The sequence below is a fragment of the Bufo bufo genome, chromosome 2 (assembly GCF_905171765.1).
Source record: "Bufo bufo chromosome 2, aBufBuf1.1, whole genome shotgun sequence".
Taxonomy (NCBI): domain Eukaryota; kingdom Metazoa; phylum Chordata; class Amphibia; order Anura; family Bufonidae; genus Bufo; species Bufo bufo.
In genome coordinates, this window is record NC_053390.1 from 290,372,299 (window position 1) to 290,396,921 (window position 24,623).

Sequence of the window (24,623 nt, forward strand, 5' to 3'; positions counted from 1 at the left end):
TCCACATGTAGCGCTCCTCCTCCTGCACACTCTGGCAGCTCTGCTCAATACAGCGGCGGGGCACAGGAGCTGATAGTTCTCAGCAGCGCAGGAGGAGTCTCTCCCTCCCCCCTGTCCCCGCCGCTGCCAATAAGAAGAGGCAGGAGGAGGAGGAGGAGGAGGGGCTGTGGCCACTGCGCCACCAATGAAGAAAACTGACCTGTATTACAAATACAGGAGGTGGGTGCTGGAATCAAATAGCCGGCACCCGACCTCTGTGACAGGGAGCTGCGATCAGCTGCAGTTGAGTTAACCCTTCAGGTGCGGTACCTGAGGGGTTAATTGTAGCTGACTGATCGCAGCCCCCTGTCACAAAGGTCGGGTGCCGGCTATTTGATTCCGGCACCCGCCTCCTGTATTTGTATAAGAAACGTTGGTGGCACAGTGCGCGCCCCCCCCCCTAGTATAAGAAACATTGGTGGCACAGTGCGCCCCCCCCTTCCCCATTATAATAAACATTGGTGGCTCAGTGGGAAGTGCCAATGAGGGTTAAAAATAATAAAAGAAAATTAACTCACCTCCTCCAGTTCATCGCGTAACTGCCGGTCTCCAGTTCTTACTTCTTTCTTCAGGACCTGTGGTGACGTCACTGAGCTCATCACATGGCCCATTACCATGGTGATGGATCATGTGATGAGCTCAGTGATGTCACCACAGGTCCTGAAGAAAGAAGTAAGAACTGGAGACCGGCAGTTACGCGATCAACTGGAGGAGGTGAGTAAATTATTTTTTAACCCTCATTGGCACTGCCCACTGCACCACCAATGTTTATTATACTGGGGTGATATGGGGGGGCGCACTGCGCCACCAATGTTTATTATTTTGAGGGGGGGCGCACTGCGCCACCAATGTTTATTATATTGGGGGGCACACTGCGCCACCAATGTTTATTATATTGAGGGGGGGCGCACTGCGCCACCAATGTTTATTATATTGAGGGGGGGCGCACTGCGCCACCAATGTTTATTATATTGAGGGGGGGCGCACTGCGCCACCAATGTTTATTATATTGAGGGGGGGGGCGCACTGCGCCACCAATGTTTATTATATTGAGGGGGGGCGCACTGCGCCACCAATGTTTATTATATTGAGGGGGGGGCGCACTGCGCCACCAATGTTTATTATATTGAGGGGGGGGCGCACTGCGCCACCAATGTTTATTATATTGAGGGGGGGCGCACTGCGCCACCAATGTTTATTATACTGGGGTGATGGGGGGGCACACTCAACCACCAATGTTTATTATTTTGAGGGGGGGCGCACTGCGCCACCAATGTTTATTGTGATGGGGGGCACACTGCGCCACCAATGTTTATTATTTTGAGGGGGGCGCACTGCGCCACCAATGTTTATTATATTGGGGGGCACACTGCGCCACCAATGTTTATTATACTGGGGTGATGGGGGGGCACACTGCGCCACCAATGTTTATTATACTGGGGGGGCACACTGCGCCAATGTTTATTATATTGAGGGGGCCGCCAGACGAAAAAGTCGGACATGTAGTACTTTTAGTCTGGCGGCCTCTCACCGTGCTGCGCCGTAACTCTGCCCCCATCCCCATTATAGTCGATGGGCACAGAGCAGCGGCACGGCGAAGTAGTGGCAAGATGGATCTGACAGGGTGAGCAGCCTGTCGGATCCATCCTGCTGCAAGTGTGAAAGTACCCTTACTAATGAGCGATTCCATCATGGAACGCCCATAGTACAGCCTTTACCTCCACCGCTACTTGTGCTAGTAAAAAAAAAATATATATTACGATTACGGTACCTCCACCTCCATTTGCTCACGCTGTGGAGAACACTCCCTGCTGACTAGAAGCTCAGGACAGGACCTACAAGACGTCATCACGTTAGAGCACCGGTCCTGAGCTTGCAGTCAGCAGCGAATGTTCACCGCAGCCAGGTGAATGCAAATTATTTTATTTTTTTTGCAAAAGCAGAGAAGGGGGGCAATACTCTTACTGGGGGCACTAATGGGGACATTATTCTTACTGGGGCACTAATGTGGCCATTACTAATTCTGGGACTTACCCGGGGCGCTCTACTATAACGTCAGAGCGCCCCAGACGCATGTATCACATGATCGCATGGCATCTTTACTGTTGGCGTTCAGCTCGGACCTTCACCTGACTGCAGACCCTGGTATGTGGACCTTTAATAAAACTAGTTGAGTACCCCTGCCATAGACGCTGTTGTGCAATGTCCCAATACGGATGACCGATCCTTCTAAAACGGCATCAATAAATATTAGGGTGCTGCCAAAGGTCGCAACTGTGCTGTGTTTTTAGTGCGTTTTTTGCAACATACCTGCATTTATGGTGCGTTTTTTTTTTCCTTTCAGCAAGCACATCAGGTAGAAATTACATTAATGTAACTCAATTTTGCAATTGCTGTAATTCCATATTTCTGAGGGGGAAGTTGTATAAATAAAAAACCCAGATATGTTGTTGCTAACACCGTATACATTTTTTTGCCGCACTAAAAAACGCAGCACATCCACGAAGTGAGGCAGCGCCCTTAGGAAGAATAAGCGATTGTAAATCGCTTTGGTGCAGATGAAAGTGACAAAAGTAGGACTCGAGGGGCAACAACAAGACAACCCCAAAAAGAGAAAAGTCTCCCAGCACAGTCTAAGGGTCCATTCACACGTCCGTGTGTGTTTTGCGGATCCACGGATCCGTGGATCCGCAAAATACGGACATCGGCGATGTGCGTTCCGCATTTTGCGGACCGCACTTCGCCGGCATTCTCATAGAAAATGCCTTTTCTTGTCCGCAATTGCGGACAAGAATAGGACATGTTCTATTTTTTCCAGGATCGCAATTGCGGACCCGGAAGTGCGGATCCGCATTTCCGGATCCGGGCAGCACATCGTGCTGCCCCATAGAAATGAATGGGTCTGCAATTCCGTTCCGCAAAATGCGGAACTAAATTGCGGACGTGTGAATGGACCCTAAAGAGCAGGACATGGTCAGTTACACAAGGAGGGCTGGACATCAACTCGGCATCAGGACAGGTTTCTACTCCTTTGTGCAAGGAGGAAGAAAAGGAGCACTTCTACCACCCTACAAAATAACCTGCAGAAGGCTAATGGTCTGTATGTTTATGACCAAGCTGTCAGAAACAGACTAAATGGGGAGGGGGGGGGGGGGGGGAGATGTCCTGTAGTTGGACCTGTGCACATGTGACAGACGCAAAAGAGTCTGGAGACACCGTGGTGAACATTATGCTGCCTGAGGAGGCATGACTTAAAAGGGGTATTCTGGTAGTTTGAAGTTATCCCCTATCCCGTGGATGGAGGATAACTATTAGATCGGTGGGCGTCCCTGCAGTAGGACCCCCACCATTCACTAGAATGGCCCCCCTCCCATACACCCTGCAGCCCATCTGTAATAAACGGAGAGGATCCTGGTCATTGCAGCCAGGTGTCAGCTATATTAGACAGCTGGCACCCAACCACATACTTCCTTTACACCGAGATGATGTACATGCATAGACAAAATTATGCGTTATGGGGTCAAAGGGTTAATTTTAATGAGTTTGGCGAATTCCCAATATAATTTGTCAAAATGCTAAATACAGTCATGTATGCACCACATAAGCATGCATGACATACCGTCCCCAAGCTGTAATAATGGAGGCCCCAGACTGCCCTGGTTCCATTGAAGTAAACACACTCACCTTCAATCCTATGCATCCATGTGCCGCAAAGACAGTCGCAACCACTTTCTCTGGCTGTTCCTGGGTACCTTCTATTCCGCACAGGCGCCGTACAGTAAGTGGACATGTACGCAGATACAGGGGGGTTCTGCTGCCGGTGTCTGCACATGTGCCAGACATGTCCATTTGCCGTTCAACAGAGAAGGAAACCAGGAACAGCCAGGGGAAGCAGTCAGTCATTTTGCAGCCCATGACAGGTGAGTGAGTATGTTACTTCATTGAAGCCTGGGAAGCCAGGGGCCTCCATTAGGACAGCTGGGGCTCAGAATACAGTCATATACGATTGTATGGATAATGTGACTGTATATGGGATTTTGACAAAATACATCATGAATTGACTAACCCCTTTAAAGAGGGCCTGTAACCCTTTTGTGACTCGTATTTTAGTGACTACTTGCAGTCCCCATGTAACTCTGGAACATCTATTCTTATGACTATGATGGGCTATTCGATTATTATTTCTTTTTTTTTCTTTTTTTTATAATAATTCTTTATTATTTTTTCTTCAACAAGACATACAATACATTCAGAGTGTACATCTCTGAACACACAAAGAAAAAAAGGGAAATTTAAAGCACAGCAAATGCCATAGATAATTCAATCACAAACATAGGGCAATATACAATGACATACATAATCAATCCTCTTGCGTAGAACTAGGAAGAACTGGCCAATCTAAACAACAGACGACCAAGTGTCCCCTTCAACTGGCTCGCCAGGTACCATTCCGTAAGCGTGAACGGCCTCATAATTAGCTGTATTTCTGCGTTCAACATACAATGCTCAATAAACGGTTTCCATTTCCGAAACAACCCTTTAGCTTGCCGTTCCTTCACCGCCAGAGAGTTTAACCTTTCTATATGAAAAACATGTTTTAGTTGCTCTATTATGAACTGTAACCCTGGAGTATCATCTTGAAGCCATTTTTGCAGGAGACTACGCTTTACTATCATGCATATAGTATGAAACAAGCGGGGTAACCCACCCTGTCCTACCTCCCCCTCCTCATAGGTGAAATAAATACAATTTGGCAGACAATGGAAACTCCCTTCCCCAGATCCCCCGAATCAAAAATTCCCCACTTCCTCCCACAATCTTTTACTCTTTGGACACGTCCACATCCCATGGAATAAATCGGAGAACCCCATTCCACACTTCGGGCAACTTGTGATCCTGTCTGGCTTAGCTGGATGAGGGGGAATATTAAAACCATAGATAGCTCTATACATAAGTCGAACCTGAGTGTCCCTCCAGGACTCATTAACTATACGTCTCCTAACTACTTCCCACCCTTTCACTATCTTTGGTTCGATGTCACCATCCACCAGTTGCTCCGCCTATTTGCCGAAACATTTATTCCTATCCCTAGTCCCATCTTCTTTCCGCATATGAGCATAGATCGTAGAAATCGAGACCCTCCCACCTCCTAAGTCTAAAATCTTATCCAGGATATTCCTACGCACCTCCTTCTGCACCAACCCCAGCTGATTTATCACCGCCTCCTTCACTTGAGACCACTGGATAGTTTGAAATGACGACAAGGAGAACTTTGCAATCAATTCTTCTCCAGTTAGCCACCTAGGCTCCGAGTCATGTAATAAATGTTTCACATACAAAATCCCTTTCCGCCTCCATTCCTCAAACAATTTGTTCCTATTACCCTGTGGGAATTCAGGATTGTTCCACAGTGGAAGATGCTTGGAGATTCTATATGACAACCAGTACTTTTTCCTAAGAATCCTCCATGCAGCTATTGTGTCCTTAAATAATAAAGACTGCTTAATCCATACAGGAATCACCTGCAACCGTGAATGCAGCAACGCCACCGGAGACCAGGGAGCACAGAATTCCTTTTCCAACAGTAAAGCTGAATAAAAACTAGAGTCATTAATCCAGTCACAAACATGCCTTGCCATGCACGCCAAATTGTAATTCCTAATGTCAGGAAATGCTATCCCTCCTTGCTCGATTCCCTTCACCAGGGAACTCATTGGTATCCTAGGTCTCTTGCCATGCCACAGAAAGAGTTTGAACGCTTTGACAAGTTTGGAGACATCTTTAGGTTTTAACAGAATGGGGATAGTCTGCATAGGGTAGAGTAATTTGGAAACTGACATCATCTTAAGATGATTACGCCCCAACGACGACAACGGCAGATCATGCCATCTATGTAGTTCATTAACTATTTTAGTTATTAACGTCGATTATTATTTCTGATAGAAGTTATGAATGAAATGAAGTTTACAATGAAGGTCCATCCGGGTGTTACCGGTTGGGTGCGTGTCCCTGCACAATCTGACACTATCCAATCAGCGCTGCCAGGTTCATTCCCAAATCACTGCCGAGGACAATTTTCTAAGCTTTAAAACTCATAGGCACCTTCATGCAATTTTGTATCAAACCATAACATTTTATACAACATGCAAAAGAAATTGTTTACAGGAACAATTCAGACTCAAGCTGAACGTTACACATACAACCTTACAAAATACAAGACACGCACATTTCATACATGCCAGGTATGCCTGTGTCTACATGCACGTCTACACAAAATCATTAACAATGAAGAGACACACATACTCTATTGAGATGCATTCCTAAATATGTTGCACTACAGTTGGTTTTGACTTCTATAAAATAAAAAAATAAAAGTCCATGCAGTACACAAAAAGAACCGCACATCCACAGCTGGCTTGGATATAAAGTTGCACGTCAAAACCATTAGCTTTGATTAATCATAAAACAGTAATGACACTTAATAGCAGGCCATAAAAACAGGAACAAAGATAATAGCAGCAGACATATTATAAAAGTAAAAAGATGCATTCATTAGTAGCTGTTTTTATGATTGTTGGGAGTGTCAGACATGCCCTAATCATCACCTAATACAGTCATACCGTAATAATCAGACTAAACAAAAATCACCTGCACGATGTGAAATAAAAATGCGGATGTACACGGCCACATTTATAAAAGACAACTCACTGAAAATAATACACTAACACAATAGATACAAACATTATATATGGACTAAGCCATCAGCCTGATATGATAAAATCTGAGGCTCTCAGCCATGTACATCCACATATTTAGGGATCATATCGTGCAGGATGTTTTGTATCTTTTTCTGTGATTTTTGATAAATTCATGTGCATGAAGAAGGAGTGGCACCTTCAAATGTGAATGCGTTCCTATTATCTGGGAAGTAGCATTCTTGTGCACTTTTTGCCCAACCTATGCCACATGCGACTTTGATTAGGTGGTACATATAGGTGTGCATACTCCTCCTCTCATTGGTTGCTTGATGCATTCAGAGGTAACTAGGAGCAGCACACTATATGTGCAGAGTCTGCTCTCTTGAATGTAGATGCCCAACGGCATAAGAAGGTTTAGCTTGGGACCTGCCTGACTGAGACCACCTTGGAGCGGGTAGGCGGGCACAGATGTGTTTTGATCAAAATATATGGCTGAAAGTCTCAGATTTTATCATATCAGAATGAGACTAGGTTATAGTGTATTATTTTCTGTTATCTTTCTACTGTAACAATCAGCTGCAACCTCCTGTGTACACTTACTCTAATTTTCATATTACCCCAAATATGGGCTAGTGGCTGATATATTTAAAGCAGGATTCCACCTCTTGCCCCCTGCCCATCAGCCAGTAGGTAGTTGGAGAACTTGTATTGAGAATGTCGGACTGTCGCCCCAACAACAAAACACATGATACAAAATCACATTTATCACTTACATCATGAGAAAAGGCATATGGAGTAATCCATGTCACTGTCTGTCCTAGGATTTCGGCCTGGTAATAGATTCCTTTAATTGATAAGAACACCTAAGAGGAAAATGTAAGCAAATATTTAATCTTACTGAGAAAATACAAATGATCTGCCATCCTAAGAACAACCGATTTTTGCACTTACACTCGCTATATGAAAGCTTAAAATCATAATGACTGCTCCAAAGTGTAAATGCGCCTTAAAGGGGTTGTCCAGGTTAAGAGCTGAACCCGGACATATCCCCATTTTCACCCCTCCGCCCCCCCCTCCCCCGATATGAGCATCGGAGCATTTTTTTTAATGCTGCGAGGCTCTCCCTTGCCCTGCGCTGTATAGCACAGGGCAAGGGCTGTTTGTTTAGAATCCGCACACTGCTAGGCGGAGGCTTCCACCTAGCAGTGTTGCCAGTGACATCACTGGCACCGACGGGCGGGTTTTAGCGCTGCCCTAGCTGTTTTACAGGATACGGCAGCACTAAAGCCTGCCCATTAGTGCCGGTGTCGTCAAGGGGCTCACTGCTAGCTCCGCGCTAGCTTACCCATGGAGAGCCCGATATGTCACCGGATCTTCAAAAAAGCCTTTGCTCTGTGCTATTCATGAAATGCTACGATACTCATATCAGGGAGGTGGCCTGGCTGAAAATGGGGATATGTTCAGCTCTGAACCCAGACAACCCCTTTAAGAAAACTGAAAAAAAAACCTAAGAAAAGGCATGAAAGATAAAGCTTGCTTTTAACATTAGTTGGTCTATTTGAACGAACTGCGCAAATTGTTGATCAAGGGAACTGCCTTCTGGATTAACAAGGATTTGTTATCACGAAAATGTGAACTTGTTATTTTCAAACTACTAAGTATGAAAGGATTCTTCTGGTGATGTAATAGCAGAATGAAGACAAACCTGCCATGTTATCTACATCCTTATGGAAAACATCAGATAACACAGCATATCACAATGAGTTGTGGCCAAAGACAAACTCAGCACTGCTACATCCGTAGCTAAAAAAGGGAACGTAATGCCCCCCTGAATTTTTCACGCTCAGTATACTGATTTACATTATTCAGTTCTTGCAAATATGTAAGAGGGGCACACCTACATCTGATTCACACCAAACGCTAATCAATGTTTAGTATTAATATTTAAAAATTTATTAAATACAGTTTAATATAATATGCTGAATATGGTACCTTATCGCTCTAAAATCATAAAATACATGCTTAAAATATAGCCATGCCAAGGGTTAATGTGTACTTCAATCTGAGATTTCAGTAGTGGATATAATGTCGATTTCAATACTACCGAGTCTCAGTTTATAAAATGTTAGTGAATGCAGTCTCTGTGTTAATCCGCAGTTTGTCAGCGAAATTTTCAATATAGGAATTTGCTGAGATAAAAATATTGTCCTTTGAAATTCCTTGCATATGGTCTTTCACAGTTATAGCTCAAAAAGGTGTTTGGCTAGTGCACTGTGATAATATAATGATAAATTACTCACTGTTTGGAAGCAGTAAAGTGTTCGGATTTTTGCGCTTAACGTGGCGTCCCACGAATTATCAGCACAGGTAGTCGTACCACCGATCAATTTTACATGTGAGCTATGAGCTTGCAAACAAAGAAACAGTCCGTTTGGGTGCCGGGGTAGGTGTGTGGTTACACCCGCTTGAAATTTGTAGTAGCTTGATATCTTTTTTCCCAGGACAATACCGGACTTTCGTTTCTTTACAAAATATATTCGGATATTGTTGCAAGTTGAGTAAAGATGCGCAGATAGTGAACTGCGGTTTTTCTTCCTTTTGTAGAGACTTGTGTACACCAGTTGCGTTTCGGAGTTAACACGACTGAGGACCACTGAGGAAGGAGTCGTGTTAACTCCGAAACGCTGACAATATCGCTGACAAACTGCGGATTAACACAGAGACTGCATTCACTAACATTTTATAAACTGAGACTCGGTAGTATTGAAATCGACATTATATCCACTACTGAAATCTCAGATTGAAGTACACATTAACCCTTGGCATGGCTATATTTTAAGCATGTATTTTATGATTTTAGAGCGATAAGGTACTATATTCAGCATATTATAATAAACTGTATTTAATAAATTTTTAAATATTAATACTAAACATTGATTAGCGTTTGGTGTGAATCAGATGTAGGTGTGCCCCTCTTACATATTTGCATACTTGACTTTTCCCTAAAGGTTTGGGGTAACCTTTTTAGGGGGAGCACCCTTTTCCTTGCAACTTGGAGGGTGAGCCATCCCGATATTTTCTACACATTATTCAGTTCTTGTGCAACAAAAGTTTTGTAAAACATTGCAAAATGAAGTCAACCTACAATACATCATAATAAGCATTTGATAAAATACACACACCCAAGGGAAGTATTTAGTAATAATATTTAGCATTTTTTGAATGCATAGTCAGATATCATTGCAAAACACATTATGTATAAAAAATAAATTCTTTTTGGGATCCAACCTTAGTTATGTAATATATATGCCAAGGTACATGTCTAATAGTTAAAGGGGTTGCATGGAAATAATGACTTTTTATCTAATGTTCGCAGGCTACCTTCTGAAACAGAAAATTCATACTTACCTGCTTCCCGCCTCTCCAGTCCTTCATGCTGCCTCTGATTTGTCCATGTTCCAGTCCCTGCAAACAGACACACTATAGGCAGCATGGGGGACTGGAGAGGCGGGGAGCAGGTAAGTTAGAATTGTGGCTTCAAGTGGCAGGCTGAACCTGTCAGAAGGTATGTGCGATTTTGCGTGCGAGGTGCTGGATTTGGGCATGGAGACCTTGACTTCTTTCGGCTGCGTTTCTATCCCCTTGACTTCAAGGACCTACTTTACATATGACCCCAAAAAGTATCAAAGTTGTTTTCATCATAAGACACCTCTTTGGGATAATAAGAAATAGTTGGAGACTAGATGACCAGAACTGTCAGATATTGGTCTTGGTTTGGGGGTCAAACAGGATCACTTTAAATATTAGCAGTGTAGCTGGGCATATACATTACAGAATTGTAACCTTCTGCCTGACTACCCCCAATGCCTGTTGTTTAAAGAGAACCTGTCACCACTCCTGACGTGCCTGTTTTAATAACTTCATGCATTCCCCGTGTAATAATAATTCAGGAGCAGCTGTTCTTATGTCTCTATGTTGTACCGTTCCTTTATTATTTCTACTAGAAGTTATGAATGAATTGCTACCAGTCTGCAGTGAGGGTACATAGGAGTGGTAACCATTTGGAGGTGTGTCCCTGCACAGTCTGACTATGTCAGCACCGATTGGATAGAGTCAGACTGTGCAGGTACACACCCCCAACTGGTAACACCCCTCTGTACCCTTACTGAAGGCTAATAGAAATTCATCCATAACTTCTAGTAAAAATAATAAAGGAACGGTACAACATACAGACATAACAGCTGCTCCTGAATTATTATTACACCGGGAATGCATGAAGCTATTAAAACAGGCATGTCAGGAGCGGAGACAGATCCTATTTAACCCCTTAAGGACTCAGCCCTATGACACCTTAAGGACTTGGCCATTTTTTGCAAATCTGACCAGTGTCACTTTAAGTGCTGATAACTTTAAAACGCTTTGACTTATCCAGGCAGTTCTGAGATTGTTTTTTCGTCACATATTGTACTTCATGACACTGCTAAAATTGGGTAAAAAAAAATTTTTTTGCATAAAAAAAATACCATATTTACCAAAAATTTAGAATAATTTGCAAATTTCAAAGTTTCAGTTTCTCTACTTCTGTAATACATAGTAATACCCCCAAAAATTGTGATGACTTTACATTCCCCATATGTCTACTTCATGTTTGTAGCATTTTGGGAATGATATTTTATTTTTTGGGGACGTTACAAGGCTTAGAAGTTTAGAAGCAAATCTTGAAATTTTTCAGAAATTTACAAAAACCCAATTTTTAGGGACCACTACAGGTCTGAAGTCACTTTGCGAGGCTTACATAATAGAAACCGCCCAAAAATGACCCCATTCTATAAACTACACCCCTCAAGGTATTCAAAACTGATTTTACAAACTTCGTTAACCCTTTAGGTGTTGCACAAGAGTTATTGGCAAATGGGGATGAAATTTGAGAATTTCATTTTTTTGCCTAATTTTCAATTTTAACCCATTTTTTCCCCACTAACAAAGCAAGGGTTAACAGCCAAACAAGACTGTATCTTTATTGCCCTGACTGCCATTTACAGAAACACCCCATATGTGGCCGTAAACTACTGTACGGGCACACAGTAGGGCGTAGAGGGAAAGGTGCGCCGTATGGTTTTTGGAAGCCAGATTTTGCTGGACTGGTTTTTTGACACCATGTCCCATTTGAAGCCCCCCTGATGCACCCCTAGAGTAGAAACTCCATAAAAGTGACCCCATCTAAGAAACTACACCCCTCAAGGTATTCAAAACTGATTTTACAAACTTTGTTAACCCTTTAGGTGTTGCCCAAGATTTAATGGAAAATAGAGATACAATTTCAGAATTTCACTTTTTTGGCAGATTTTCCATTTTAATATTTTTTTTCCAGTTACAAAGCAAGGGTTAACAGCCAAACCAAACTCATTATTTATGGCCCTAATTCTGTAGTTTACAGAAACACCCCATATGTGGTCGTAAACAGCTGTACGGGCACACGGCAGGGCGCAGAAGGAAAGGAACACCATATGGTTTTTGGAAGGCAGATTTTGCTGGACTGGTTTTTTGACACCATGTCCCATTTGAAGCCCCCTGATGCACCCCTAGAGTAGAAACTCCCAAAAAGTGACCCCATTTTAGAAACTACAGGATAGGGTGGCAGTTTTGTTGGTACTAGTTTAGGGTACATATGATTTTTGGTTGCTCTATATTACACTTTTTTGTGCGGCAAGTTAACAAGAAATAGATTTTTTGGCATGTTTTTATTTTTTGTTATTTACAACATTCATCTGACAGGTTAGATCATTTGGTAATTTTATAGAGCAGGTTGTCACGGACGTGGCGATACCTAATATGTATACAATTTTTTTTATTTATGTACGTTTTACACAATGATTTCATTTTTAAAACAAAAAAAATGTTTTAGTGTCTCCATAGTCTAAGAGCCATAGTTTTTTCAGTTTTTGGGCGATTATCTTAAGTAGGGTCTCATTTTTTGCGGGATGAGATGACGGTTTGATTGGCACTATTTTGGGGTGCATATGACTTTTTGATTGCTTGCTATTACACTTTTTGTGACGCAAGATGACAAAAAAAATAGCTTTTTTTACACCGTTTTTTTTTTTTTTACGGTGGTCACCTGAGGGGTTAGGTCATGTGATATTTTTATAGAGCCGGTCGATACGGACGCGTCGATACCTAATATGTATACTTTTTATTTATTTATTTAAGTTTTACACAATGATTTCATTTTTGAAACAAAAAAAAATCATGTTTTAGTGTTTCCATAGTCTAAGAGCCATAGTTTTTTCAGTTTTTGGGCGATTATCTTGGGTAGGGTATGATTTTTGCGGGATGAGATGACGGTTTGATTGGTACTATTTTGGCGGACATGCGACTTTTTTATCACTTTTATTACCTTTTTTGGGAAGTAAGGTGGGCAAAATTTCAATTTTCTCATAGTTTTTATTTTTCTATTTTTATGGCATTCACCGTGCGGGGAAAGTAACATGACCGTTTTATAGATCAGGTCGTTACGGACGCGGCGATACGTAATATGTGTAGTGTATTTTTTTTATTCAGTGATAAATGTGGGTTTTTTTTTTATCTTAACTTTTTTCACTTTTTTTTACATTTTTTTGACCCAGACCCACTTGGTTCTTGAAGATCCAGTGGGTCTGATGTCTGTATAATACAGTACAGTACTGTATTTTACTTACACTTTGTCTGAACAGATCTCTGCCTTTAGCACAGATCTGTTCAGCACCATGGACAGCAGGATGCCTGAGACTGCGTCCTGTTGCCATGGGAACCTTCCCCGTCTGCTCAGTAGTGTTCAGAACTTCGCAGACGGGGAAGGGTAAGGACGGGGCTGTTAACCTTTTCCATACCGCGCGACACCCCCCCTGCACCACCCGCCCACATAATATCATTCAGGGGTGCAGGGGGGGTTAATAAAACTTTATTTAGGGCATTTTAAAGTTTGATCCCCGCGGTCAGAGACCGCGGGGATCAGAATCGGCTAAAAGCGCAGCAAACCGCAGGTCTGAATTGCGGTTTGCTGCGATCGCCGATACGGGGGGGGAGGTCACGTCACATGACCCCCCTCGGCGTTGTGACAGGATGCCGGCTGAATGATTTCAGCCGGCATCCCGTTCGGATTAACCCCCGGGGCGCCGCAATCTTATTTTAAACTCATGGGTCCTTAAGGACTTGGGACCCATGCCGTACCGATACGTCCTAAGTCCTTAAGGGGTTAAACTGTCTGATCCTTCCTTCCTCTGGAAGATAACTGGCCCAATGGACTGTGGCAACTGTCTGCCCCCATATGGCCAGTCTGAACATACATGGTTATGGAAAAACTAGGGGAGCCAGCTGTAGGCTCAATGATTTGCAAACAGTTAAGTGGCATGGCCTGCTACTACACTAGGTTTTTGTAATGGTGTATTTTTTTGGTCCAGCGAAGTGAATAATAACGCCTGACTTGTGCAGCTGTTTTGAGGCATTTTTGCCCATATAGTGCTTGAGCGCTTTGCATTTTTTTTTGCATAGCTTATGTTCTACGCCACTGACCCCAAAAAACACATCTCAAGTGTCAGAAAGGCTATTATTACAATAAAATGCCTGTTTGCTTTTAATATTTCCCAAAGATTTCCATGCAAAACCTGGAGCTGGCATTTTTGCCTTAAAAAAACAAAGAAAAAAACCTGTGTAAGACCAGCCTTAATCTTTTATACAAATAATTGCAACCTAATATTTGCGTGTCAAAGATGTATACTTTACATCAGTGCCACCTGGTGGGAGATCAACAGAAATACACATGAGCGCGATTAGAAAGCATGAACATGCAGGATACCAGTCTGACATGGATGGGCAGATGTCTTTTTTCAGCCTTTTAAACTATGTTACTATGTAAAATGACACCGCTGAGGATATAGTCAAACTGTATGCTCATAGACAGAAATTCCATGTCTGACAACCCTGACTTTTTAACAAGTGCTGCGGTAGGTTCTCATTGAGCATGACACCATATTACATGTTCTACAATGAACTCACCTTGCGCAGAGATCGGGAAGTAATTACATAATTAAGGAATTCAACACTAAGGCGACGACAAAGCTGTATGGTCTGAACATGACACTTTCCAGTACGTCGAAAGGTGGCAAAAAGAAAGTTCATGGATAGCGCATCATCCAAGTCACGGAGAGCATCAATAAAGGTTGGGTACCTGCAAATAAAGATTAAAACTTTGCTGAATTATAAGCAGTATATAGGACGCAAGACACGGCACAGTACGGCGGTTCAGTGGTTAGCACTGGGGTCCTAGGTTTGTATCTGACCAAGGACAACATCTGCATGGAGTTTGTATGTTCTCCTTGTGTTTACGTGGGTTTCCTCCCACACTCCAAAGACATAAGGATAGGAAACTTAGATTGTGAGATCCTTAGGGGACAGTGAGTAAAGATAATGTCTGTAAAGCGCTGCGGAATATGTCAGCGCTATACAAGTAAAATAAAAAATAAAAATGACAAAATTATGATAGGTGTAATAAACACCACAGTCTATAAAACAAGAAGAGGTGCACCACAGTCATAGGCTATTGTGGGTTTCAGTGTCCTGACATAAATTATAGTAAATGTGCTGGGGCAGCTTCTGCTAAGCCCCATCCAGTGATGTGAGCTGCAGAAAGCTTTCTGTATTAAATAAATAAATACATAAAAAACAAACACTAATTTTTGCATAAACATGCCTGTATGAAAAAGGCTGTTTAGCTGAAAAGCGTCACATCTGCCGGTATTTTGCTTATAGCAATACTGTAAAAATTGTTTTTGCTGATCCATTTCTTCAGACTAATATTTGTACAAAAGGCCACTTGCACAAAAGAAAGATCTGTGACTTTTGTACACCAGAAACTGATGTGCAGCACTGATGAATTCCCGAGACCATAACGCTAGGCAAAACTAGTCATTGCTTCCAAAGTGCCAAACATCACAAAATAAGAAAAAAATAAAAATAAAAAAAAATATATATATATATATAATAATAATAAATAAAGGGGTTGGAGCTGACCAAACAATTCTCAGAACCATATGGGGGGAAAAAAACAACTCAAAAACACTCAATTGCCCAACATCCCACACCATGGCCCCTGTTCCTGACCGTTTTGGGTCCTTGCTAGATCGGAAGTGGCTTGGTCTCGTGATCGCTGTGGCCAATCACTGGCCTCAATGGTCATACGTGGCTGAAGCCAGGAACAGGGCTTCAGACAGGCAAGTATTTATCTTTTTTAATTGGAAATGGAGATTGGTTTGGTCGGCTCCTAGGCCTGACAACCCATTTAAAAGATAAATAAAGTATAATATTAATAGAAATTACAAGTCAGAGTTGAGAGAAGCTATTAAAATCAGCAGCGAATGTGGAAGTTGTACGTTAAATGTGGTTTCAGGTAACACGGCCAATGAAAAATTACTGTACATTAAAATTTTGTAAATTGAGGAATCAGTGTAGTGGAAAACAAATCTTGGCAGAACATTTCTTACAAAAATCTGAAAGAAGATCCTTCCTTTTGCCAATTTCCCCATAGCGTATTCAGTCTGGGAACACGCCCAGTATGAGGGCTGTATTTCCCAGACTGAACACTGCTCCTCTCCCAGTATCACATTGCTTTATGTAGTAGTGTGTTCCTGTCTGACCTCGGCTCTACTGAGGTGTACCCTCATAATGCTGTGCATACAGATCAGTAGACCCACAGTCAGGCAGGAACACACAGCATCATAAATTATTCAGATAGAGAGTTCACATCAGAGGGGCATCACACTGCGCATGTTTCCTGGGCTGCATATGCTCTTGTGAAATTGGTCTTTCAGTTAGTTTGTGTTCTTCCAGAAATAGTAGCAGCTTTGACATACGGAAGCTCTCTCCAATCAGAGAACGACCTAGGCACAAAGTGAGTGGGGGGCGCGTCTTACATTACAACTTCCATATGGCATCATATACTTGTCTTCAATTCTTTCCCGTCAGCTACCTATTTACCTCAATATCTAGCTAGTAGACATCATACCTCTCCTTGATGATGTGATCAAGTTTGTAGGTTGGTTTGTTGTCTCTAATGCGGTCTACGGCATCCCATTCCTGTTTTCCATATGCCTTGCGCAGACGACGCACAAATACCTGACAGTCAAGGGAGAAAAATGAAAAATTGGAAGATTCTTTATATTTTGTTTGTACTATTAACAACAATTAGGCAAGCATTGCTTTATAATATTCAAGTGAAGAAAGGGTTAAGATATTTAACGCTACATTTACAGGGCTTGTCTTATGAAGTCCATAAGACTTATTAGATGGGGGTTTCTGGCTGGTTACCGAGCCTCTCTATCTCCATATCCGCTGCACTCGAGCCGCTTATGTAATACATGGCCATTAGGTAATTCTACACTTCTCCTGCAGCCGCCAGCAGCCCCCCTGCCAAAATCAGCTGTTGGCTGGTGGCGCATCCTTGTCTATTTGTTTCTTTTGTGAAAACCATCATTTCTAGAGCACCGACCTAAATTGGGACTTCTACCCATGTGATCGCTACTTAATGCTGCATATCTGAATACGTGTATAATGTACAGTCCTTCTGCAAAACAGTGCACATCTGTCTAACCTATAGTGGCCTTTTATAGGTCGGTGGTCAGGTATTGCGCAGCTCAGCATGTGTGCCAACACACTCCAGAAAATAAACACTATAAGGACTATAGCATTGGATCACACCTCTTAATCAGGTGTTTCGCTCCATCCCATTACCACAGGTGTATAAAATCCAGCCCCTAGCAATGCAGTCTGCCTTCACAGACAGTTGTGAAAGAATGAGTCGTTCTAAAGAAGTCACTGAATTCTAGTGTGGTACTGAAGTAGGACAAGTCAGTCTGTGAAATGTCTTCCCTCCTCGATATTCTACCATCACTCGTGAGTGGTATTATTGAAAAGTAGAAGTATTTAGGAACCACAGTAACTCAACCACAAAGTGCTGAGGAGAACAGTCTATAAGAGACACCAATGCTCCGCTAACCCAATAGTTCCCCTGGCATTAACATCAGCACAAAAACTGTGCCCTGAAAGCTTCATGGAGTGGGTTTCCAAGGCAGAACAGCTGCATGCAAGTCTTAGATCAAACGTAATGTATAGCAGCGGATGGAGTGATGGACTCTGGAGCCTGATGGAGTCTGGGTTTGGGGAATGCCAGGAGAACGTTACCAGCCTGCACTGTGCAAACTGTAAAGTTTGGGGGAGGGGGGGGGGGGGTTAATGCTATGGGCTTGGTTTTGTTTTGTTTTAGTTCCAGTGAAGGGAAATGTTAATACTACAACATACCAAGACATTTGGACACTTATGCTCCCAACTCTGTGGGAACAGTTTGGGGAAGGCCATTTTTTGTTCCGGCATGACTGTGCCCCAGTGCACAAAGCAAGGTCCATAAAGGCATGGTCGGAGGAGTTTAATATGGAAGAACTTGACTGGCCGCAGAAAGACTTGACCTCAACTAGAGCGAAGATTGCAAACAAGGCCATCTCCAACATCAGTGTCTGACCTCACAAAATGTTGTAGTAAGCCTTCACAGAAAAACGGAAGCTGTTTGGGCTCTGAAGTGGGAACCAACTCTATATTAAGGTCTATGGATGAAGAACTGGATGTGTTAAAAGCCACTGAAGTTGTAATGTGCTGATGTCCGAATACCTTAGTCTATACAGCGTATATATAGCTTTTTAAATGTGAATTGAGAATCCTTTAAACCAGGACTGTACATACCTTGTACTCTCTGAACTTTCCCACAATGGGTTCATGCAGAAGAAACTTTATGTCCTTTAACAGATAGAAGGTCCGGGGGGCTGTGGAGCCCTTGTTGACTTTTTTCTTGTGTTTAGGTTCATGAGGATAGATTCCTTTCAAGATGCAGAGACGTCTAAAGAAAGAAACAGGAGGAGAAAAACCACCTTAATGGTCTTTTCATACTGATGACGGATGAGCTGTTTGAAGAGGACGCAGTGCTCCGGTGAACGTTGCAGCCTCTTCCTAGGAAAGTGACCTCATGTTCATCTTTCACATGACCTATGAGCAGCCAAGTTCTATTCAAGTAAATGGGCCTGGGCTGCAATACCAAGCACAGAAATTATACAATGGATGGCGCTGTGCATGGTATGCTGTGAGGAGGCCGCAATAATGTGGTAAGGTCCCAATGTAAGGACTCTACACATAACCCAGACTGACAGTTTAGGACAACAATTTACCTGAAATCTGGCAGGCTCAACTGCAGCTTCTTCCGAGCCTTGTTTCTTGTGATGTAGTTAGTGGCTGAACCTCGCTCATACTGAAAGAGACAGAACAGTCATGCAATGCTATATACCGGGAACGTGCAACTTTCATTACTAAGACGATAGCAGGGCACATGTACATGCATCATCAGCACACTCCGTACGGGCGGTGTCGCTGTGCAGGGGGAATGGTAATGCCTGCACAGTCCAAATTCATTTCTACTTTCCCAGGAAAAGCACAGATTTTTTTAATTTACGATTTTCTTTTAAGAGATAGTGATACGTTATTAGGCTAATTTCACACAAGCGCATTTTCTGTCCGGATTTGATCAATTCTCTGAACAGACAGCATCTGGACCGAATCCTGACAATATTCATTTCAATGGGTATATACACATAAGAATTGTTTATCACGGATTGTCCGCGTTTAGGTAAAAAAAAAAAAAAAAAAAAGTGAAGTGAATGGGGCTGCATGAAAAATAGAAGGAATCCGGATGCAATGCTTTTTTCCCTGATGGCTGCCAGGAGATGTAGATGGTTATTTTTCTTCACATGAAAAATGCATCAAAAACTTAAAAATGCACACACTGAACGCAATCGAAAACAAAGTTGATTAAATCTGCCTGCAAAACCATCAGGTTTTCCCTGAACAGACTCGGACACATTGTGTACTGCTCATGTCAAAGAAGTCTAACTGTTATTTAAAGGGAACCTGTCACATTGAACGTGGTGTCTGAACAGCAGGTTGTAGAGCAGGAGGAGCTGAGCAGATTAGTATATTGTTTTATGGGAAAAAGTTCAGTAAAACTTCTAATTTATTCATTTAAATTCCTGCTCATTCTGGGCTTTGAAGTGGAGGCGGTCCTATCCGTGATTGACAGTTGTCTCTGTATACACAGTCATAGAGAGAAGGCTGTCAATCACTGATTGGACCGCCTCCATGACTTCACAGCCCAGAATGAGCAGGGATATAAATGTATAAATTACAAGTTATACTGAATCTTTCCACATAAAACTATATATCAATCTGCTCAGCTCCTCCTGCTCTATAACATGCTGCCTGCTGGTTCAGTGTGACGGGTTACCTTTAAAGGGGATTTCCGAGACTTTTATACGAATAACCTATCCTCCTCTCAAATTGCTGACTCGAGGGTGTCAGACCCCCACCAATCAGATACTGATAACCTCAGATGACATCAATTTAAGACTACATGCACACGACCATTGTGCGGTCCGCAAATTGGGGATCCGCAAAACACGGATGGCTTCCGTGTGCGTTCTGCAATTTGCGGAACGACATGGACAGCCATTAATATAACTGCCAATTCTTGTCCGCAAAACGGCTAGGATGCGGATATACTGCAGCTAGGATGCGGACCAAAACAACGGTCGTGTGCATGAGGCCTAAAACAAATCTAGGAAAACCCCTTTAATGGGAAAGTACAGTAAATATTAAAATACACAAGTCAGGAGAGCTGACAGATCCCCTTAAGAATATGTTCACGTGGAGTTTATTAATATACACAAAAAAAACTAATAAAAAATAATGCACATCTGCTTGAGGATTCTGCACAGTTTTTGGAGTGCGTTTTTTTTCTATGACGTAGTTTTTGGATGCAATTTTTCATCCTGTTCATTGTCAATAGAAATTCTGGACACGTATTCTGAGTCCAGAATAAACGGGTCACTTTTTTCCTGTCGTGCACTTTTTAAAACAGTGTGGATTCCCCATACAAATCAATGGGAAGGATCTGCATACGCTTATGGCGTGGAACCTGGGTTTCTTTTCCATCAATCAGATGCTGATGACCTATCCTGCAGAGAGACCATCGATATCCAAATCTCTGACAATCCCTTTAATCCTGATGTACTATTCCAAGGTAGACTTGCGCCAAACAAAATGGTGAAAATTGCTGAATTATTAACCCTTTAAAGACCAGGACAATGTTTTTGTTTTGTTTTATCATTTTTCCTCCCTGCCTTTTAAGGGCCATAACTTTCCTACTTTTCCATTCACATAGCGATAGCTATACGAGGGCTTGCTTTTGCAGGACATGATACATTTTTAATGGCACCCAAAAAAAAAAAAATTATTCTGCCATTTAATTTTTTTTTTTTATTTTTTTTTTGGGGGGGGGGGAAGAGTTGTTTTTACGAAGTTCACCATGCTAAAAGTTTTTTTTATGTTTTACTACTTTAAAAAAAAAATAAAAACCTTTAAAAAAATGTTTTTGCATCACCATATTTTCATTTCCAGAACTGTGGGGTTATGGTTAGGTTTTTTTTGCATGGTGTTCTGTACCATACAGCTTTTTGACAACTTTTCTATTCAATTTTTATTGGGGAAGTGACAAAAAAATAAAAATAAAATCAGGATTTTTTTTTTTTCTGCTACAGTGTTCCCCACGCAGGTTCATTATTTTTTTTTTATACTTTAACCCCTTCAGGACCCAGCATAATTCTGCTAATCTGAAGTGTCCCTTTATGCAGTAATTACAATTTTCTATATTTTCTTTTAAGAAACATAGAATGTGTCGGCAGATAAGAACCATTTGGCCCATCTAGTCTGCCCAATATACTGAATACTATGGATAGCCCCTGGCCCTATCTTATATGAAGGATGGCCTTATGCCTATCCCATGCATGCTTAAACCCCTTCACTGTATTTGCAGCTACCACTTCTGCAGGAAGGCTATTCCATGCATCCACTACTCTCTCAGTAAAGTAATACTTCCTTATATTACTTTTAAACCTTTGCCCCTCTAATTTAAAACTGTGTCCTCTTGTGGTAGTTTTTCTTCTTTTAAATATGCTCTCTTCCTTTACCGAGTTGATTCCCTTTATGTATTTAAAAGTTTCTATCATATCCCCTCTGTCTCTTCTTTCTTCCAAGCTATACATATTAAGGTCCTTTAACCTTTCCTGGTAAGTTTTATCCTGCAATCCATGTACTAGTTTAGTAGCTCTTCTCTGAACTCTCTCTAGAGTATCTATATCCTTCTGGAGATATGGCCTCCAGTACTGCGCACAATACTCCAAGTGAGGTCTCACCAGTGTTCTGTACAGCGGCATAAGCACTTCACTCTTTCTACTGCTTATACCTCTCCCTATACATCCAAGCATTCTGCTGGCATTTCGTGCTGCTCTATTACATTGTCTTCCCACCTTTAAGTCTTCTGAAATAATTACTCCTAAATCCCTTTCCTCAGATACTAAGGTCAGGATTGTGTCAAATATTCTATATTCTGCCCTTGGGTTTTTACGCCCCAGGTGCATTATCTTGCACTTATCCACATTAAATTTCAGTTGCCAGAGTTCTGACCATTCTTCTAGTTTTCCTAAATCCTTTTCCATTTGGCGTTTCCCTCCAGGAACATCAACCCTGTTACCTATCTTTGTGTCATCAGCAAAAAGACAAACCTTACCATCGAGGCCTTTTGCAATATCACTTATGAAGATATTAAACAAAATTGGTCCCAGAACAGATCCCTGTGGAACCCCACTGGTAACATGACCTTGTTTTGAATGTTCTCCATTGACTACAACCCTCTGTTGTCTGTCACTCAGCCACTGCCTAATCCACTCAACAATATGGGAGTCCATGCTCAATGACTGCAGTTTATTGATAAGTCTTCTATGTGGGACAGTGTCAAAAGCCTTACTAAAATCTAGATATGCGATGTCTACTGCACCTCCACCGTCTATTATTTTATTTTATTCACAAAGTTAGTAATTAAGATTCACCACGTGTACTTTATGTTTGCATCATTTAGCAAATGTCATTTATTTTATTTTTTTTAGGCTTAGAATTTTATAAGCAATTTCCTCATATTTTCCAGAAAATGTCCACATTCTCCAATTTTTTTAAGGACCAATTCAGTTCTAAAGCGACTTTGAGGGGCATACATACAGGGGTATCTCAGTTTGGTTAACGCCATCCCCTATCCTATACCGCTGGGACCCCTACTGACCACGAGAACGGGGACCCTGTACCCCCTGCAGCTCCCCTGAGAAGAACGGAGTGGCCGGTCAGGCATGCGTGCGGCATCTCTATGGGAATTCCAGAGATAGTCAAGCACCGTACTCAGTTATTTCCAGAACTCCCATAGAAATGAATGGAGCGGCCACGTATATGTGCGACCCTGCAATTTTGAAGGCTTTGATACGATGACCTCTCCTCAAAGACAGGTCATCATTATCAAAATCTTGGAAAACCCCTTTAAGGCCGAATGCACACGGCCGTCTTCCGCGGCCGAAAGCGGTCCGTGGTATGCCGGGCTGGATTCCTGTTCAGAGCAGGAGCGCACGGCGTCATTGGTTGCTATGACGCCGTGCGCTTCAGGTCGCCGCTGCACTACAGTAATACACTATACGAGTGTATTACTGTAGTGCAGCGGCGGCATGAAGCGCACGGCATCATAGCAACCAATGACGCCGTGCGCTCCTGCTCTGAACAGCAATCCAGCCCGGCATACCACGGACCACTCTCGGCCGCGGAACACGGCCATGTGCATTCAGCCTAACACTTTAAAATGCAGGAATACAGTATCACCATTAACGTTCTTGGCTGCAGCGGTGACATCCCATATACTGCACATGACAGTAAATGGACAAGACAGCTGAGCTCAGTAATTGGCTGCACTGTTCACGTGCGGTATACGTGCATGTCACCGCAGCAGTCACGTAACAAAGCCAGACCAGGAAGACTGGAGCAGCAGCGCTGGAACGGAGGGAGTCTCAATAGATTAGAGCAGGGACCCTCAACCTGCGGCCCTCCAGCTACTACAATTCCTGGCATGCCCTAATAGCTGTAGGCTGTCCAGGCGTACTGGGAGTTGTAGTTTTGCAGCAGCTGGAGGGCCGCAGGTTGGGCATCCCTGGATTACAGTATAATTCCTTTAGTGTTAAACATTTTTCTAACTAGGAGTGCCCCTTTAAACCCTTTGCCTTTGGAATACAGCGCTAGGCATTCCCAGTCAGTCTCCCTAAGATGAATGGAGTGAGAGCATGAGACCACCACTGCATTCATGTGGAGACGCAGGATCCTTGCTCTAGAGATCAGTGGTGGTCCCATCAGCTGAGCCCCCGTCAGACTCTTGATCCCTATTCTGTAGGAAAAGTTTTAAAGTTGGCACAACCTTTAAGTCTCTGGTTTAGATACACGCAGATGACGTCACCTTATGGAAGTGGTCAGGCTGGCATCACTATACACTTATGGGATTGTGCTCAGTATATATGTATCCTGCCCCTCATGCAGCCTACAACACGGTGTCTCACATGAAGACCACCGGCTTGTCAAGCGCAGCCTGGGCCTACATGTGACATAAACTGCTTCTTCAGCTCTCAACATACAAACAGGGTTAAAGTCGTCATACCTTTTTCTTCTCCAAGCCCCCCATCACTGCTTATAATCACAGACCCCTCCGAAACTCCACACGTGTATTCCGCACGATGGGCTAAGGACCCCTACACGTGACCACAGCAATGCCTGCAGAAACCTAACGCAGGCCTTTTTCACAGACAGCTAGGACGAGGCCCCTCAGAGCGCATAACAGGCACTACGTAAGACAGCCATAATAGGGCCTTTGTACTTCCTGTGACATTACAGCTTGAGAAG

General features: G+C 42.7%; 1 protein-coding gene across 3 annotated transcripts in view; it reads right to left on the reverse strand.

Moving 5' to 3' along the window:
• Positions 1–24,528, reverse strand: part of PES1 (pescadillo ribosomal biogenesis factor 1) — a 40,933-nt gene extending 16,405 nt beyond the window's left edge. For all 3 annotated transcript variants that reach the window (XM_040416712.1, XM_040416711.1, XM_040416710.1), the window contains exons 1-6: positions 24,382–24,528; positions 18,983–19,062; positions 18,504–18,657; positions 16,777–16,886; positions 14,772–14,943; positions 7,511–7,600 (exon numbers count right to left, since the gene is read on the reverse strand). In XM_040416712.1, the coding sequence (XP_040272646.1) occupies positions 7,511–7,600; positions 14,772–14,943; positions 16,777–16,886; positions 18,504–18,657; positions 18,983–19,062; positions 24,382–24,405 (630 nt within the window). In that variant the 5' untranslated portion in view covers positions 24,406–24,528. The remainder of the gene's footprint in view (positions 1–7,510; positions 7,601–14,771; positions 14,944–16,776; positions 16,887–18,503; positions 18,658–18,982; positions 19,063–24,381) is intronic.
• Between the last annotated feature and the right edge of the window lie 95 nt (positions 24,529–24,623).